This window comes from Papio anubis, chromosome 7 (assembly GCF_008728515.1).
Source record: "Papio anubis isolate 15944 chromosome 7, Panubis1.0, whole genome shotgun sequence".
Taxonomy (NCBI): domain Eukaryota; kingdom Metazoa; phylum Chordata; class Mammalia; order Primates; family Cercopithecidae; genus Papio; species Papio anubis.
In genome coordinates this window covers 6,201,346-6,218,496 of record NC_044982.1, presented here as the reverse complement: position 1 = coordinate 6,218,496, position 17,151 = coordinate 6,201,346, and the positions used below count along the sequence as shown (strand labels likewise).

The 17,151-nt window shown below is 51.7% G+C and overlaps 1 protein-coding gene across 6 annotated transcripts in view; it reads right to left on the bottom strand.

Annotated features, from left to right (window-relative positions):
- Window positions 1–2,745: 2,745 nt before the first annotated feature.
- The window catches only part of WARS1 (tryptophanyl-tRNA synthetase 1), a 43,954-nt gene continuing 29,548 nt past the window's right edge, over window positions 2,746–17,151 (bottom strand). For 5 of the 6 annotated variants that reach the window (XM_003902266.4, XM_031667846.1, XM_031667845.1 and 2 more), the window contains 5 exons: window positions 13,784–13,884; window positions 11,957–12,069; window positions 11,083–11,256; window positions 5,994–6,134; window positions 3,401–3,978 (listed from right to left, as the gene is read on the bottom strand). In XM_003902266.4, coding sequence (XP_003902315.1) covers window positions 3,817–3,978; window positions 5,994–6,134; window positions 11,083–11,256; window positions 11,957–12,069; window positions 13,784–13,884 — 691 coding nt within the window. In that variant the 3' untranslated portion in view covers window positions 3,401–3,816. Of the gene's footprint in view, window positions 3,979–5,993; window positions 6,135–11,082; window positions 11,257–11,956; window positions 12,070–13,783; window positions 13,885–17,151 lie in introns of all 6 variants that reach the window. The other variant, XM_003902265.4, reaches the window with a different exon arrangement.

Below are 17,151 nucleotides of genomic sequence, written 5' to 3'. Positions count from 1 at the left end.
ACTTGCTCTCCTCACCACCTCATCCCAAACCCACCCGCTTTCTGAGCGAAAGCTGGTTCCAGCCAGGCCCTCCCACCCGCCCTGTGTGGGAGGGTGCCGGGCACCTTGCACAGCTCACCACAGCCACCGGATGCCAGGCGAGCAGACAGCTCCAAGAGGGAGGGGCCTTGCCTGCAGTCACGCATCAGGAGGGGTGGGTGGACTGGAGCCCGTGCTTCTGAGGCTCCAGCACCCTCCTCCTGGTATCAATCATGTGGCTTCCACTGATGGGGGCTATCAGGGGCTAGGGCTGGCAGGTCCAGCGGGAAGCCATCGGGTCTCCACCACAGCAGCCCTCTGGCAGGGCTGGAGGCCACCTGCATTGACTATAGTCACTCAGGGACACCGACCTTGACTGTGTCTGTGCACTGAACGCTGTCCTCTGTTCTGCCGAACGGAACTCTTCTGCTACCAGAATAAGGGGTGGACCCCCCTTCCTGGGTCTGCTCCTGTTATGCCAGTCCCCATATGTGTGGTGCTGTGGACACCTGATCTGATGCCCTGTGCCCCGTGCCAGGAACACCCTCCCCCTGCTCTGCCTGGCTGGCTCCACACCCCAGGTGCCACCTCCTCTGGGAAGCTCTCCTTGCCTGACCACTGGGTTGCTCCCAAGCATCTCCTGCTCTGCTCCCGTGGGGACCTAGTTGGGTGTGTGGTCACTCGTCTGCCTCTCCTCAGCCACAAGAGCCTGTGAGCTGCACAAGGACTCCATCTAGCTCCAGGGCTGCTGTACAGTAGCGGGTGTGGGATGAATGAGTGAGTTAGTGAATGAATAAAGCCTGCAGTAGATTCCAGGAAGTGTGGCCAGCTTAGGAGTTGCAGAGGCTGAGATGCTGTGGCCAAATGCTGGGAAAGGGCAGGTGCTAACCGGTTTCCATCGTCCATCAAACACTGACCCTGGGACCATTTGTGTTGAGAAGACCCCACCTGCTCGGCCTTGGCAGGAGGGTTCCTGGCAGCACTCCTGGCCCGGCTCTGGCAGTGGCTGCACTCTGGGAGGTGGGGCCTTTGGCTCTCCCTGAGCCTGTGTCACTGAGCAGCTGGCTCTGCCTGTCACTGGGGAGGGGGTTTGCAGGAAGGGCCTCTGTCCTCACTGTCTTTACAACCTCTATGGTAATGACCAGAGAGTCCTGGGCCTCAAGGCCCAGCCAGCGTAACCCTGGGGAGGGCACAGCTGCTGGTGCTGCAGGTGGGCACTGGGGGCCAGAGGCAGGCCTTTTGCTTGCCGAGTGCCGTCCTGGAGCAGTGAGCTGTTCCACAACCACCCGTGTGCTCAGCCACCCTCCTTCCTGGCCCTGCTTCCCCACCCAGTGCTGTTTTGTGTGCTTCTCAGGCCCCGTCTCCTTTCAGGCAGGCTCAGCTGGTCTCTCCTCCAGGCTGGGGGCCACAGGGCAGAGAGGCTGAGCTGGGCCGGCCCCACATCTGTCTGCCAGGTGGACATCACCAGCTGGAGTAGGAGTCCTCTTCTGGCAGAGCCTACGGCACCACGGTGGTGCTGGCACCCAGCCTCATGCCTCATCCCCAAACACCCATGGGGCCACTGCAACCTGTCCGTCCTAATCCAGACATGCCCGTGCCTTTCAGGGAACATTTCTCTCAGAAACCACTGGTTTTTAGCAAAATGGGGGAGGTTTGGGAGACGTGCAGCTCCCCTGTGTCCTGACCAGCAGTGGCCTTGGGCAAGTCACCTGAGTATTGCACCCAGGGCACCCCTCCTAAGACCCTAAACAAGAGGCATCACTGCTTTTTACAGGGGAGGAGATGGAGGTCCTGGGAGGTTAAGTGACCTGGCCAGAGTCACACAGCCGGTGAGGGGAGAAGCTGGTCGGTGTTGGCTCACTCCTCCCTGGGGCCAGGGTCTCACCAGGGCCCTGCCAATAGATGCTCTGGCTGGGTGGACAACGACAGCAGTGGCTGTCACTGACGTCACTTGTCACCCCTCACTGCACTTGCATCACAGGTGCAGTAGAGCTACAAGGAGTCACATTAGTTGCCCAGGGCAACAGGCTAGTGAGCTACATGGCCTCTGTGGGTGGCTCACCCCCACTGGCCATAGCCAGCCAGGTGAGCAGGGGGGGCAGGGGTGGGGCCCAGCTCAGCAGGAGTTGAGACAGGGAGGAGGCGTAGGTGAGGTCATGGTGCACATGGGTACCTGAGTGGGACTCGAGCCCAGGCCTCCAGCCTCCCAAGAGTCAGGACAGACTTGCTGTGTCAGAGTCACCCTATGGCCTTGGACAAGTCATGTTCTCCTCTCCTAAGCCTCAGCTTCCCCACTTGCAAAATGAGGATGAGCCGGTAGAATGAGCCCAGGGCTCCCTTGCAGCTCGGCGCCTGCCCTGGGCCTCATGTGAACGGGGCCTGGCCTGGCTCCCAGCCTGTGCTCCCTGTCACTACACAGCACCACCAAGTACCCCACGGCCAGCCCCTCCTCTGAAAAGCGAGGACAACCTCTGCTTGTGTTCTCCATCAGCTGCTGGAAATGAGAAATGTGGTGTGAGACGCAGCCCGCACCGGGATGCTGCTAAGGGCTCTCCCAGCACAAGCCCATTCCTGGGAGCTGTGACACAACACCATGGGGTTCCCGGGACTGTGCACTTTCATCCCCAAATTTTGACTCCAGCAGACTCAAGGTCATACACAGAAGGGTGAGGGGAGGGGTCTCTGCTCCCTCCTCAGACCTCCCAGACAGAGCACAATGACAAGAGCTGGAGCCAAGGAAGTTTATTTACTCTACTGGGTGACAGGAGGGCAGAGTGCTCCAGAGGAGACCCAGACACATCAACCAAGGGCTTCCCTGAGATTTGGCTTTGCTCTTCCAGACCTGCTCATGGTGCATGATGAAATGAGGCCTGCCTAGACACCCGTGAGGGCCTCGAGGGCTGCTGTCTCAACTTTCTCCCTAGCTAAGTCCACCCGTCCAGGGACACAGCCAGGGCACTGCTCTGTGCTGACTTCCACTGCAGCCAAGGGTCAAAACGAAGCATCTGCAAAGGCCAGGACTCCTTGGCATCGGACACAGTCAGGGGAAAAGCGACCCTGATTCTGCAGGACAGAGGGTCTAGGGTCATTTGGCGGGAGAATACTGGTATGCCAAGGGAAGCGAGCTGATTTCTGGAGTGGAATACATGCATGGTCTGGAGTTCAGTAAACTGGACAGTTTCACCCCCAAGTCTCAATTAATCAAAATTGCCCAACTCTGTTCAATCTTCATTGTTAAAAGCAGCTTTAAAGCTGGGTGATTTCTTAGTCAAATGTATAGCAAAGCTTTTACTACCAATTTCTTTTGGGAGGGGGTGTGGGCTGAAATACAACTTGTGCTCAATAAACCTCCCCACATCGATGTTTCAAAGCACTTTCTAGGTTACAATAATGACATTTCAATTCCATATATGCATACATAGAATATATATTTTTAAACAGAGTGGGTCTTAAGAGTATACTTGGAACCCTCGGAGTCCTCCATGGACCAGAACAGGGTGGCCCATGGACTTCCAGCCAAAGGCTCCACTCTTTGGGGCTGCTCTGGGGAGAGACTCACAGCTGGACTTCTCTATCTGACCATGCAATGTTAGCCAGCACCGATCACCCACAATGCTTTGCCCATAAGAGACAGAAACGATGGAACTCACAGGAAGAAACAGTATTGATAACATACACAGGCTTACAGAGACCAGGCCCAATAATAATCATGAGACAGAAGCCTACGGGTAGCAGTGCTTTGACTGGGCTGGGATTATTGATACATCACTTCTTTTATAAGCATATGTAAAACGAGTGCTACTGAAAGTCGAAGGACAGCTCCCGGGGAGTCATGAACTCTTTTGCTATCTCGTCCGTGACCTCCTTGCGCCGGGCCTGGTGCTCTGCGATCAAGGGCTGGAGAACCTCTATGAGTACCTTCTTGAGCTCACCGGTGAGCATGGCTCCGCTGGTGTAATCCTGCCCAGAGGGAGACAGCCATGTGAGAGATGGCTCCATATGTCCTGAGCGGCTCCTTCCTGCCTTGGGCACCAGCTAAGCCCATACCACCCAAGAAGAGGCTGGCACGTGGGTGGCACTCAGAAGTGAGATGTGTTGTTACCACAACAATAACCTATACCTTCAGCTACACTTTTCCTAAAACGGCTAGAAACCTGGCTCTGACAGTAGCCATGACTTGGTCTCTCACAGTGAAAGGGCCAATGGGGAGGGCAGTCCCCAACCCTACTGACGCTAGGGGCCACCGTTCCCCCAGGCACTAAACAACAATTCCTGGCAGCCTTACGGCTTCTGGAAAATCTTGCTAATTTTTTTTTTTTTTTGAGACGGAGTCTTGCTCTGTTGCCAGGTCGGAGTGCAGTGGTGTGATCTCAGCTCACTGCAACCTCCACCTCCCAGGTTCAAGTGATTCTCCTGCCTCAGCCTCCTGAGTTGCTGGGATTACAGGCACATGCCACCATGCCTGGCTAATTTTTATATTTTTAGTAGAGATGGGGTTTCACCATATTGGCCAGGCTGGTCTCAATCTCCTGACCTCGTGATCTACCCGCCTTGGCCTCCCAAAGTGCTAGGATTACAGGCGTGAGCCACCGCACCTGGCCAAATTTTGCTGATTTTTTCTCTTTTTCTGATTGTAATGCAGGCTCATTAAACAAATTTAATAAAGTACCCAAACCACAAAGCCGCAGCAAAGAAAAATCACCTACAAATTGCCCACCTAAACAGTGCCCAGAGGTGGGGTCTGCCACTAACATTTGGTGAATTTTTTTACATTTCTTTTCATGTGCATTTCATTTAAACATAGTTAACTGCTCCCTGAGTTTTCATTTGGTATCCTTTTTTCACTATCATAGGCATATTTTCCTGTGTCACTAAAACTTTTTTTTTTTTTTTTTTAAAGAAAGAGGGTCTTGGCTGGACGTGGTGGCTCACGCCTATAATCCCAGCACTTTGGGAGGCCGAGGCGGGCAGATCACAAGGTCAGGAGATCAAGACCATTCTGGCTAACACGGTGAAACCCCGTCTCTACTAAAAATACAATTTAGCCGGGTATGGTGTCGGGAGCCTGTAGTCCCAGCTACTCGGGAGGCTGAGGCAGGAGAATGGCATGAACCTGGGAGGCAGAGTTTGCAGTGAGCCAAGATCGCGCCACTGCACTCCAGCCTGGGTGACAGAGCAAGACTCCGTCTCAAAAAAAAAAAAAAAAAAAAGAGGGTCTTGCTATGTTGCCCAGGCTGGATTTGAACTCCTGGTCTCAAGGGAGCCTCCTGTCTCAGCTTCCCAAGTAGCAGGGACTACAGATGTGTGCCACCTTGCTCTGCATATGAACACTCTTAAAAGAGTTCATGACTGCATAATAATCCACCCTGTAACAATTCTAATTTATTTAACATTTCCTCTGTTGTATCAAGTCTGTGTTGAACTTTTTGCTATTATCATTTTTAACATCTTTGTGTGGAAAGCTTTCTCTTATTCAAGATTATTTCCTTGGAAAAAATTCTAAGAATGAGAAAACCTGAGGAGAAGCTCTGAACATTTTTGGGCTCTTTGTACCCATCACCAAACTGCTTACGAGGCTGTGCCGATACACTCTGCTCACATGAGTGTGCCTGGAAGCGTCTGCTTCACAATCACTGAACACAGTCAATGGCCACACAAAAGCCCCTACTGATTCTGTACTGAACTGTCTTAGCTTTGATCACATTAACTTAGATTTCTCTGATGACTAATAAAGCAAGACTGTTTTGTGTGACTCCCAAATGAATAGTAATTTGTATCTGCTCTTTCGTGATTTGTTCATGAGGCTTCTGAGCCCAGGTCTAAAAACTATGAGGGTGACTCTACTCAGTTTTCACCTTGTTTCAGTTGAGCACTTCCGACCAACCCTTCATGCCCGGCTGTTGGAGCCTTCCAGGCCCCATGGGCAGGAGTGGCTGGCTGGAGGCAGCTGTGGGCCCTTGGGGCTCCCTGCTCACCTTCCTGATCTGCTCGAGCTTGTCGTCGTCCTCGAGGAAGAAGGTCAGGTACATGAAAGACACGTCCACATCACAGTTGCCCCCAAACTGCCTGTGCTCCTCGATGGTGTCTCTCCCTCCAGAAAACGCATGCTTATTGACCTGCACCAGAAGAGGACACAAACACGCTCGTCAGTCCTGCTCATCCTGTGCCTGGACGCTGGCGAGAAGCCCAAGTGCGGAAGTCAAAGGTGTGAGTGCTGTCAGATTCTGGACCAGAGAAAGGTCAAGGCGCAGAGCTGGTGGGGGCCCCACTGCTTTTCTTCCTGTGAGGCTTGGGTGTGGGCTGCCATGGGGCTCACTGCAGGAGAGGTGGGGGCAGATGAGCTTTGAACTCCCTCATCCTCAGAGACACAGGAGAATAGAGTTGGGAAAGCAAAGGCACTGACTGAACTGAAACCTGGGGGAGACAAGTGCCTCAGGTGACAAACTTCAGAGAAAGGATGGGTAAGGCTGGACATAGTGGCTTGTGCCAGTAATCTCAGCATTTTGGGAGGTTGAGGGGGGAGGATCAATTGAGGCCAGGAGGTCAATACCAGTCAGCTAACTTAGTGCGCCCCCCTCTCTGAAAAAAAAAAAAAAAAGGGAATTAGCTGGTGTGCTGACGTGCGCTTGTAGCCCTAGCTACTCGGGAGGCTGAGGTGGAAGAATCGCTCAAACTCAGGAGTTTGAGGTTATAGTGGACTGTGATTGCACCACTGCACTCCAGCCTGGGCGACAGAGCAAGACCTTGTTTCTAAAATAATAAAAACTAAAAAAATAAATAAATAAAAAAAGATGAGTAAGTCATCCTCAGAGTAAGGGAGATGGCAGGAAGGGCAGCCTCTCTTAGGGATGGGTACTGCAGTGTTAACAGGGACAGGAAAGCAGTGGCCAGCCTCCCACAGAAAGCAGAACAAGAAGGCACGGGCAGGGTAAGGCAGTAAGGGAAAGCAAACCCACGGGAACTGCGTGGGTAGAGGGGCCTGCAGGCAGGTCTCCACTTACAAACAGGCAACGCTGTCAGAGCTGAAAAACTCAGAAATGCAATGCCTTTTAGGAATTGTTGAAGATAATCACAGAGTAATTAGGGCTACTAAAAGCCAGAAAAAATAGGCAAAACTCCTTCAACATTCTTTCAGTGAGCATCTGAGAAACCTCCAATGCACAAATGTCACCCTAATTTTTTTGTTTTAGATAGGATCTCTAGACTGTTGCCCAGGCTGGAGTGCAGTGGTGTGATCACGGCTCACTGCAGCCTTGACCTCCTGGTCTCAGGTTACTTTCCTGCCTCAGCCTCTTGAGTAGCTAGGAGTACAGGTGTGTGCCACCAGCCTGGCTAATTTTTTGGTATTTTTTGTAGAGGCCAGGTTTTGTCGTGTAGCCCAGTCTGGTCTTGAACTCCTGGGCTCAAGTGATCTGCCTGCCTTGGCATCCTGAAGTGCTGGGATTACTGTGCCACGAGTCACTGTGCTCGGCCCTTTAACTTTTTTTTGCCACCATGCCCGGCTAATTTTGTATTTTTAGTAGAGACAGGGTTTCACCATGTTGGCCAGGCTGGTCTCAAACTCCTGACCCCAGGTGATTCACCTGTGTGGCCTCCCAAAGTGCTGAGATTACATGAGTGAGCCACTGTGCCCGGCCTTAACATTTTTTTACGGGAAAAAGGGTAGGCAGAGTCAATAAATTCTAAGTTGTTATGTTTAGTAAGTCTCCTCAAAAGAATTCCAGAGCAGCCGGGTGCAGTGGCTCACACCTGTAATTCCAGCACTTTGGGAGGCCGAGGCAAGCGGATCACCTGAGGTAGGGAGTTTGAGACCAGCCTAACCAATGTGAAGAAACCCCGTCTGTACTAAAAATACAAAATTAGCTGGGCATGGTGGCGCATGCCTGTAATCCCAGCTATTTGGGAGGCTGAGGTAGGAGAATCACTTGAACATGGGAGGCGGAAGTTGTGGTTAGCTGCGATCGTGCCATTGCACTCCAGCCTGGGCAACAAGAGCAAAACTCCATCACACACACACACACACACACACACACACACACACACACAACACACACACACACACACATTCCAGAGCAGATTCCTAACTAGATAAGTTGGGATCGTGCAAAAGGAGCAGACGAGTGTTGGGGCAAAGGTGCCAGTCTCCATCGTGGCAGGGCACTGCTGAGAGGCTGGGCAGGGAAAGCAGTAGTCACACGAGAGGCTCAGGCAAGGCCCACGCAAGGGGCTGGCGCTGTGCGGCTGGCTGGTGGGCAGTCCTGCAGGGCTGAAAGAAAAAAGCTAACGAATGGGACGTTTCTCTTCCCTTTCCTAAAAAAAAAAAAAAAGAAAAAAGAAAAAAGAAAAAAGAAAAAAAAAGTTATAGAACCAAAAACTATGGAAAATACTAATAAACAGGAGGAAGAAAGTGCCTGACGGAGTCACTGCTGTGTGGTGGCCACAGCCCTCCCTGCTGGGCCTTGGAGAAGAAGCTCCAGTGTCAGGAAGAAAGTCTGAGAACACAGGTCCTGGGCTCCTGGGGCAGTTTGAAGAGGGTATTGAAAGGCCAGTTCCCAGCCCTTTATCTGAGAGGAGAACAAGGAAACTGGTGTCTGCTGCACGTTTTTCACGATGCACTGGCGTCACCACCACCTGCACACTCCCCCTTCCCAGGCGAAGCCCCTTGTTCCATGGTAGGCACACAGCAGATGTGCCATCCATGTTGGCTGTTAGGGTTGTGACATGTATTTTATCCCCAACAACAATGACCTCTGTAGTGCTTTTGCCATCTTACAGGTGAAGGAAATCAGGCCCAGAGTGTCAGGAACCTGCCATATGTGACAGGGATTGGCAGGACCAGGCTGGCTCCTGGGACACCAGGCTTCCACGTGGAGCTCAAGAACTGAGTGGCTCAGTTCTGCCTCCTTGATGTGACCAGTCCTTAGTGATGCAGGAAGCAGCCTACCAGGCCTGACTTACAGGAAAACAAATGGAGGGACGACTTGGGGGTGGGTATGCAGCACTGCTGCCAGCAACTAAGATGATGGAAGCGGGTGACCACTGCGACTCTGTGCGACAGGAAATGATATTGAGTGGACACGGCTAGCTAGGGTGGTAGTTGGGATGCAGTTAGATCACACAGGCTGACTCTGTGCAGGTGGCAGGTACTCACTCAGCAAAGCCACTCGAATCATCAGCACTGTGCTACTATTTTATTTTTTTTAGTTTTAGAGATGGGGCCTCGCTGTGCCACCCCAGTTGGGGTGCAGTGGCTATTCACTGGCACAACAGTAGCTCACTGCAGCCTTGAATCCCTGGGCTCAAGCCCTCCTCCTGAGTAGCTGGGACTACAGGCACGTGCCACTAACCTGCCTGAACCTGTTACTTTTAGGAGGAGGCCAGAGCAGATGTGCCCTCTTCTCTGGTGCGGAGATTCTGATTTTGGAGCCGAAGTCAGGCATGGTGATTTAGAGTGTGGGCCTGGCCGGACCCTGTTCTGCCCCACAAGAAGCCTGCAGGCCCAGTGACCGTCTGTAGGCCTCTGTGTTTCCTGACCTCATGCTAACTGCTCACCTTGAGGGCTCTGCTGGTCCCTAAGTGAATGATAAATGTCCCAGATCCATAAACAAGTTTTTCTCCTTTTTGTTTTTTGAGCCGGAGTCTCGCTCTGTTGCCCAGGCTGGAGTACAGTGGTGCGATCTCGGCTCACTGCAACCTGCGTCTCCCAAGGTCAAGCAATTCTCCTGCCTCAGCCTTCCGAGTAGCTGGGATTACAGGTGCCTGCCAAATTTTTGTATTTTTAGTAGAGACAGCGGTTTCACCATGTTGGCCAGGCTGGTCTCAAACTCCTGACCTCAGGTAATCCCCCTTGCCTCGGCCTCCCAAAGTGCTGGAATTATAGGTGAGAGTCACTGCACCAGGCCATAAACAACTTTTTCAAAACAACTTCTCAGAAGCAAAATCAAACAGCAGACTTTTCCAGTGGCACTTCCCTGCCCATTCTGCACCCTGTGCTCTGGAAGTTTTGGCTAGAAGTGAAAGGGAAAGAAAAGTCTCCAATCATACCAGCTTCCAACTGAGTGAGGAGAATTGGTGGAGGCCATGTCTTAGGAAGTTTTGATATGAAAGACTTCTTCATTGTCAACCAGAACCTGCCTGGGACTTTCCAGAGGGTCAGGGGCAGTGACTCAGAGGGCATGCGACACGCCTCAAATACAGTTCCCAGCATTTCCACTGCAATCTTCAAGCCTGCAAACACACACTTGATTCCAAAGAAAATGTCAACTGCTATGTGTAACAGTGAGGCAATTAAACATACACTGGCAGTTGAGGAACCAGGCAACAGAACTGGGGCCATGCAAAATAAGGAAGCTCAAACTAACTTCTCCTTTTAGTTTCTCTAGTGATTTGTCAAATGTTTGCTGAATGCCTGCTGCGTGCATCCCTCCTGGGGCCAGCAGGACTGTCCCGTGGAGGGACTTTTCTCAGTTCTGTGTCTCTCAGTGAGAACACTCTCTGGGATAAAACCAGCTCCTAACCCCTGCTTGGCTGCTCATGGTCAGGAGAGCAGTGCTGCTGATTCCTGGTGATGGACACTTGGTCAAGTGGCTGGGCTTCTCTAAGCCTCATCAACTCATCTTTAAAGGGAATAGCACCACCATCTCCCAGTGAGAATGAAACATGAGAAAACATGAATAAGGCACCGGGTCCAGCCCCTGGAACACAGCTGATGATCAGAAATATACACAAATCTTTTCCATTGTTTAATAACATCCACAGTAATTATAACTTTAAGGAAATTGCCATGACTTTGCTTCCAGAACAGTGCTGGTAAGAAAAGCAGAAAAGGGAAAAAAAAAAATTCAAAATTTTACCTAAATGAAAGGACACAAAACAAATTCACCTGATTCATGTGGGAAGGACAGGATGCCTTGAGTTCTGCAGGGAGCATAGTTGGCAACCCTGGAGCTCAGCATTGCTATGGTGGCTGAGGCCCAAAGCACTGTGCAGTGGTGTGTGTGTGCGTGTGCCCCCAGGGCATGTTTCTACTCCCACTGATTGCCCTCTGCCTGGGCCACTGCTCACCTTGGTTTTGATCTGCTTTGCCGTGTCAGTGAGGAAGATGGAGGAGTTGGGGTCGCTGGCACTCATTTTGGTCTGGGCGCCCTGCAGGGCAGGGAAGAAGGTGGAGTGCAGCAGGGCTGGTTTAGGATAGCCGATCCTGGGGGCGACGTCCCTCGTCATTCTAAAGTAAGGATCCTGTGGGGGAGAGTAAGGACCCTGATGAGGGCGGCTGGAAAACATGCCAGCTTTCAGCTGTGAGCTGTCCCTGTGAGCATCTTCACAGAAGGCCCTCATGCTTCCAACTAAAGAAATTCACTCCCTCCTCCCCTTCATATCTTTTCCTTTTTTTATTTTGCTTTCAGTTCTGGGATACATGTACAGAATACACAGTTTTGTTACATAGGTATACATGTGCCATGGTGGTTTGCTGCACCCATCAACCCATCATCTAGGTTTTAAGCCCCGTGTGCATTAGGTATTTGTCCTAATGCTCTCCCTTCTCTTGCCCCCCACCCCCCAACTTTCTTTCCTTTTTCTTGAGACAGAGTCTTGCTCTGTCGCCCAGGCTGGAGTGCAGTGATGCGCTCTCACTGCAACCTCTGTCTCTGGGGTTCCAGTGAGGTGAGCAGCTGGGATTACATGTGCCTGCCACCACACCTGGCTAAATTATAAATTTTTGGTAGAGATGAGGTTTTGCCATGTTGGCCAGGCTGGTCTTGAACTCCTGGCCTCAAGTGATCCGCCTGCCTTGGCCTCCCAAAGTGCTGATATTACAGGCGTGAGCTACCCTGCCCGGCTGCCCGTCATATCTTTCAACACTTCTCCCCCGCTGAAGAGTAAGAGGAACCTGCTGTCAATGCCCCAGACTCAGAGAGCCTTGGTTCTGCCTGCTGACCTGGTCAATGGCACATGGGATAAGGCACTGGATATCTGTCCTGTCTTGGAAGATCTGTGGGAATGAGTTGCTGAAGGAGGGAGCAGCCTGGATGGCAGGAAAACTGATCTTCCCTGAAAGTGAGAAAGAAATATTTTCACACGTGAGATGAGTTCCTGTTCTGCTTAGTTAATAAAGGAATGAACAAAAACAGGTTTTCTCCCCATTATAAAATAATCATTAAAGAAAACCTAAAAAATACGGAAAAGTAGAAAACAGAATAAACTGTATAGCTGCAATGTGTCTCATTTCATCCATTTTGTTTATATATTTTACTCTATGCATTTTCATTGTGACTACATTATATTTGGTCTTTCCTTGGTTTTTTCTTTTTCGTTTCTTTTTTTTTTTTCAGGAGTCTCGCTTTGTTGCCAGGTTGGAGTGCAGTGGCTCGATCTTGGCTCACTGTTACCTCCGCCTCCTGGGTTCAAGCGATTCTCCTGCCTCAGCCTCCCGAGTAGCTGGGACTACAGGTGCGTACCACACCCAGTTAATTTTTGTATTTTCAGTAGAGACGGGGTTTCACCATGTTGGCCAGCATGGTCTGGATCTCCTGACCTCGTCAAATGCCTGCCTTGGCCTCCCAAAGTGCTGGGATTACAGGAGTGAGCCACTGCACCCGGCCTTCCTTGCCTTTTTCGTTGTAATGACTATTCATGTTGTTACTGAGTATATTCTATCCTGTCAATGTAACATACTATTTAACCACTCTCTAACCACTGGGCATTCAGGTTGTTCCACCTTTAATTATCATAAGTTACGATGAATGTATTTGCTATTTAAAAGTTTTAGTGTTTTGGATGTTGTGGCTGTTATTACTGTCATCAGTATTTGCTTAGGCCTGCAGAAGAACTTTTGACCTCTCCGGGGCCCCTGACAGGTGATGCCACGCCAGCCCCCACTGAGTGGCGGTACCCAGGCCCTTGGGTGAGCTCAGATGTTTCTGGACTCTGGGCACGCGGCTGGCCCAGCGTGACCCTGATGCTGTGGAGCACACACCACTGTGGCTCTGGCTCCAAGCAGGGCGAATGCTCCCCATGGAGAGCCCCAGCAGCACATCCTAAGGAGCTGTCTTGGCTGGCAGCTGACTGAAGGCCTCAGAGGCCTGCTAGGACTGAAGCCATGTGGCAAACGTCAAGTAGAGGAGGGGATCAGAAGGCCCAGCCACAACTCTCAAGGACCAAAAGTCTAAAAGTCTACAAGGCCAATGCATCTGAAAGACACATGGAAATTTACGGAGAGGGCCAAGAAGGCATGCACGTGGGAGGCAAACCATTTGCATATCTGCTGGGGTGGAGCCATGGAAGGAGAGCAGGGCAGGGATGGGAAGGCTCCAGAAGACCTTGAGTCAAGCCCCTCATCTTACATGTGGGGACACTGAGGCCCAGGGAGACAAAGACTCAAAGGCTCCCTCATGGGCAGCAGATCCAGCTGTCCTTCTCCATCACCCCTGGTTCCACCCAAGTTCTACACTGACTGGGGTCCCACCAGAGCTGTTGGAACTCCAAAATCATCCTTAGATTTTTCTTTCTTCTAAACCTTAAGATGGGTGACAGGAGAGGGACAGACTTACATCCTGAAGTGCAGCTTCACCCAACCCAGAGAAGCTGCTCAATGCATTACCTAGCTAGTCAGATTCCAGGACGATGACGACCCGCCCAGGCCTGGGTGTCCTACTTAAAGAGACAGTTGCAAAAGCTAACATCTCTGAGATATTAAAACCAGACATGTGTCTCCTCCAGAACTCTACTCCGTTTTGAAAGGCGCAGGCAGCAGTGGGCCCCTTACCGATGCTGTCGCTGTCAGTGAAGCCAAAAATGCCTTTCACTTGGTTGAAGGTAACATGCTTTTGAATCTTCACCACATTTTTGTAGAAACCTGAGCTCATCCTGCAAAGACAATGGGAATGAAATCCCAAACTGGAGGATGGCCTTCACTGAAGGCAAAGTCACAGTTGTTAAAATTGGATGCCAAGGAGTAGTGGCATGGGCCAGACTTGGGGCCACATTGTGGTCAACACATAAGCACCAGGAAGGTGCCAGGAAGTCATCTGTAGGCAAAGATACCTGCATCAGGCAAAGCAGACACACGTTTACCTGTGGAGTTGACTGGGAAAGGCAGAAACCAGTGTGAAACCAACGTGAAGCAGAACACAAACAAGGCAAGAACACAAGCAGATTCAGAGACTCGCAGCTAGCATGAAAAATTTAAATTCTGCCAGGGTCAGCAGTTCAGTGGGCTGTGGAGCTCAAGTCTGGGAACCCCTGGGAGCTTCTTAGTTGAGACATACTGTGTTGCAGGAGACTATCTGCTTGTTGTCAGATGAGCATATGGATAGAAATCCATGGCCCGAGAAGGAGGAAGGCCTGTCTCAGTGCAGCTGGTCCTCCTAGCCTCTGGCCACTGCACCCCACTGCTGTTTGGGCAGAACTGACCCTATCCCCAGCAACAGGGCTAGGCCACAGTGGCTGATTCAAGCAACCCAACTCTCTCTTCTGGATGGTGAGGTGTGTGGGTACCAGGCCTGGATCTGTGGCAGCCATTCTGATACCAGAGGGAACTAGGCTGAAGACGAAGCAAACACAGCGGGGTGTACGGGTCTGGCAGAACCCAGAGTGGCTTCATTTTTTTTGCTTTGAGATGGAGTCTCACTCTGTAGTCCAGGCTGGACTGCAGTGGCACGATCTTGGCTCACTGCAACCTCCACCTCTTGGGTTCAAGTGATTCTCCTGCCTCATCCTCCTGAGTAGTTGGGATTACAGCTGCTTGCCACCACGCCTGGCTAATTTTTGTATTTTTAGTAGAGATGGGATTTTAACATGTTGTCCAGGCTGGTCTCAAACTCCTGACCTCAGGTGATCCGCCTGCCTTGGCCTCTCAAAGTGCTAGGATTACAGGCGTGAGCCATTGCACCGGGCCAAGTGGCTTCTTATATTGCATCTTTGCATTACTATATTCAGTAGCTTTTCCTTTAGGCCCTACCATGTGTCAGACACTACGAGGGAAAAGGGGGAAGGCTGGTGTCTTTTAAGTATTTGCACCATGTGGCAGGAACTGTGTTAGGTGCTGCATATGTGTCAACACTGCCAAAATCCCCTTCAAAGTGGTAGCATTGCCTCCACCTTACAGTTAAAGACTAGGCTCAAAGAAGTTCACGGTCATAGTCAGAGGCCAGTGAGTACAGGCGCTGGGATCCCACACAGATTCACCTGGCCCCAAAGTCTATGCTTTTCCCACCACCTCTTATCCTGTAGAAGAGTTTAGACCTTTGGGATAGGGAGGAGAACTACTGAATGTCTTTGTGCAGGTGGGGTGGGGTGTCAGGAGTGCCGGGACACTGGCCATTTGGGCTGGGTGAAGCATAATGCTGGGAGGCCTGTAACGGTCAAGGTCAGCGCCAAGGTCTGTCCAGGTTCAGCAGAGGCAGCATGGGAGGGATGGACTGTGTCTTTCGCCTAGCAGCTGGCTGAGTTTCAGGCCCTGTGGGGCACTGGAAAGGGCAGGTGCAGTACCATGAAGGGGCATGCCAGGAGAACCCAGCATCTGTGTCACCCACTCAGCATAATGGAAACAACAGAGAGCAAGAGCACAGCCAACAACGACACCGCCTGGGAAGATGCGGCCTTTGTCTTTCTGCCAAGCAAGTCAGGAACACTGCGGGCAGGGAGGGTCCCGCCTAGGCACCGCAGCAGGCCTCACAGCCATTAAGGACAGCAGCTGTCTGTCACCTGGGGAGATGGGCTGCAGCAAAGACTCCATGTGCTATTGGGATTGAGGCACCTGGGACACCCTAACCCCTACAAGGAGGGAAAGTCTCCAGTACTCCCAAACTGTGGCAGGACTGTAGCTCCACGGTGTGTGACTGTTATTTCTGAGTTAGAGCATGCTGCCCTTTCTTAGAAGACTGGTCATTACTTGCTGCAAGCTGCTGCCACTGTGCTGGCTGCAGGGTGAATGCGGGCATTGCACCATGAACATGCGTGATCCTCCCCTCAAGGGACGGCACAGCTGGGATGGACCCACCACGCAACAGCAGCCATGCCAGTGCCGGCACATGGAGGCTTCAGTGAACTGGCTTCAGTGAACACACATAACTGTACACCACATGTGGATGAATGACCAGTTACTCCAGGGAGGGCATCTGCCTTTCACTCTCAGACAGGGTTTAAAGTGCGAAGAGATTTTTTTTTTTTTTTTTTTTTTTTGAGACGGAGCCTCGCTCTGTCACCCAGGCTGGAGTGCAGTGGCCGGATCTCAGCTCACTGCAAGCTCCGCCTCCTGGGTTCACGCCATTCTCCGGCCTCAGCCTCCCAAGTAGCTGGGACTACAGGTGCCCGCCACCTCGCCCGGCTAGTTTTTTTGTATTTAATAGAGACGGGGTTTCACCGTGTTTGCCAGGATGGTCTCGATCTCCTGACCTCGTGATCCGCCCGTCTCGGCCTCCCAAAGTGCTGGGATTACAGGCTTGAGCCACCGCGCCTGGCCTTGCGAAGAGATTTTAGATTACAACATTTACTGAGCGCTCCCCAGGTGCCAGGCGTGGCTTGAAGCGCTTTATATGCAGTGCAGGCACTATCATCTCCTGACCATGGTCTTCTCTAACCCTGCTCTTTGTCCCTATTATCACCGTAGAACTCATTATCACCTCATTGATCACCTGTTAGCTGATTCTCCCCATTAGAAGAGAGGCTCCACACAGCTGCTGAGATAATGGTTTTGCTCCCTGCTGTACCCACAGCATGAGTCTGGCATACAGTAGATGTCCAATAAATATTTGTAGAACAAATGAGCAGAGTGGAGAAAGCAGGCAGAGAGGAGCTCCTCCCATGCCCAGGCCACACAGTGGACGGCTGTCAAGCAGAGCACTTGCAACCTCTGCTATGCCGTCCTCCACTAGCACCCAGCTCCCTTCCTCACAGGAAAATGGAAGCTCAGAGATTTAAGGACTTGCCCAAGGGAACAAGACCAGGCAGGGGCAGAGCTGCGTCTGGAACACAAGTTTTCAGACTCCCAGCTCAGTGCCTGTGCATCCCTCAGGGCCCTGGGCGGGAAGGCCTTTCTGGGGCCACATGCAATGTGCAGGGGGAACTGCACTGGCTTCCTCCCTCATGGAGGCCTTCCCACCTCCCCCCGACTCGAAGAGGGCGATGGCTGGC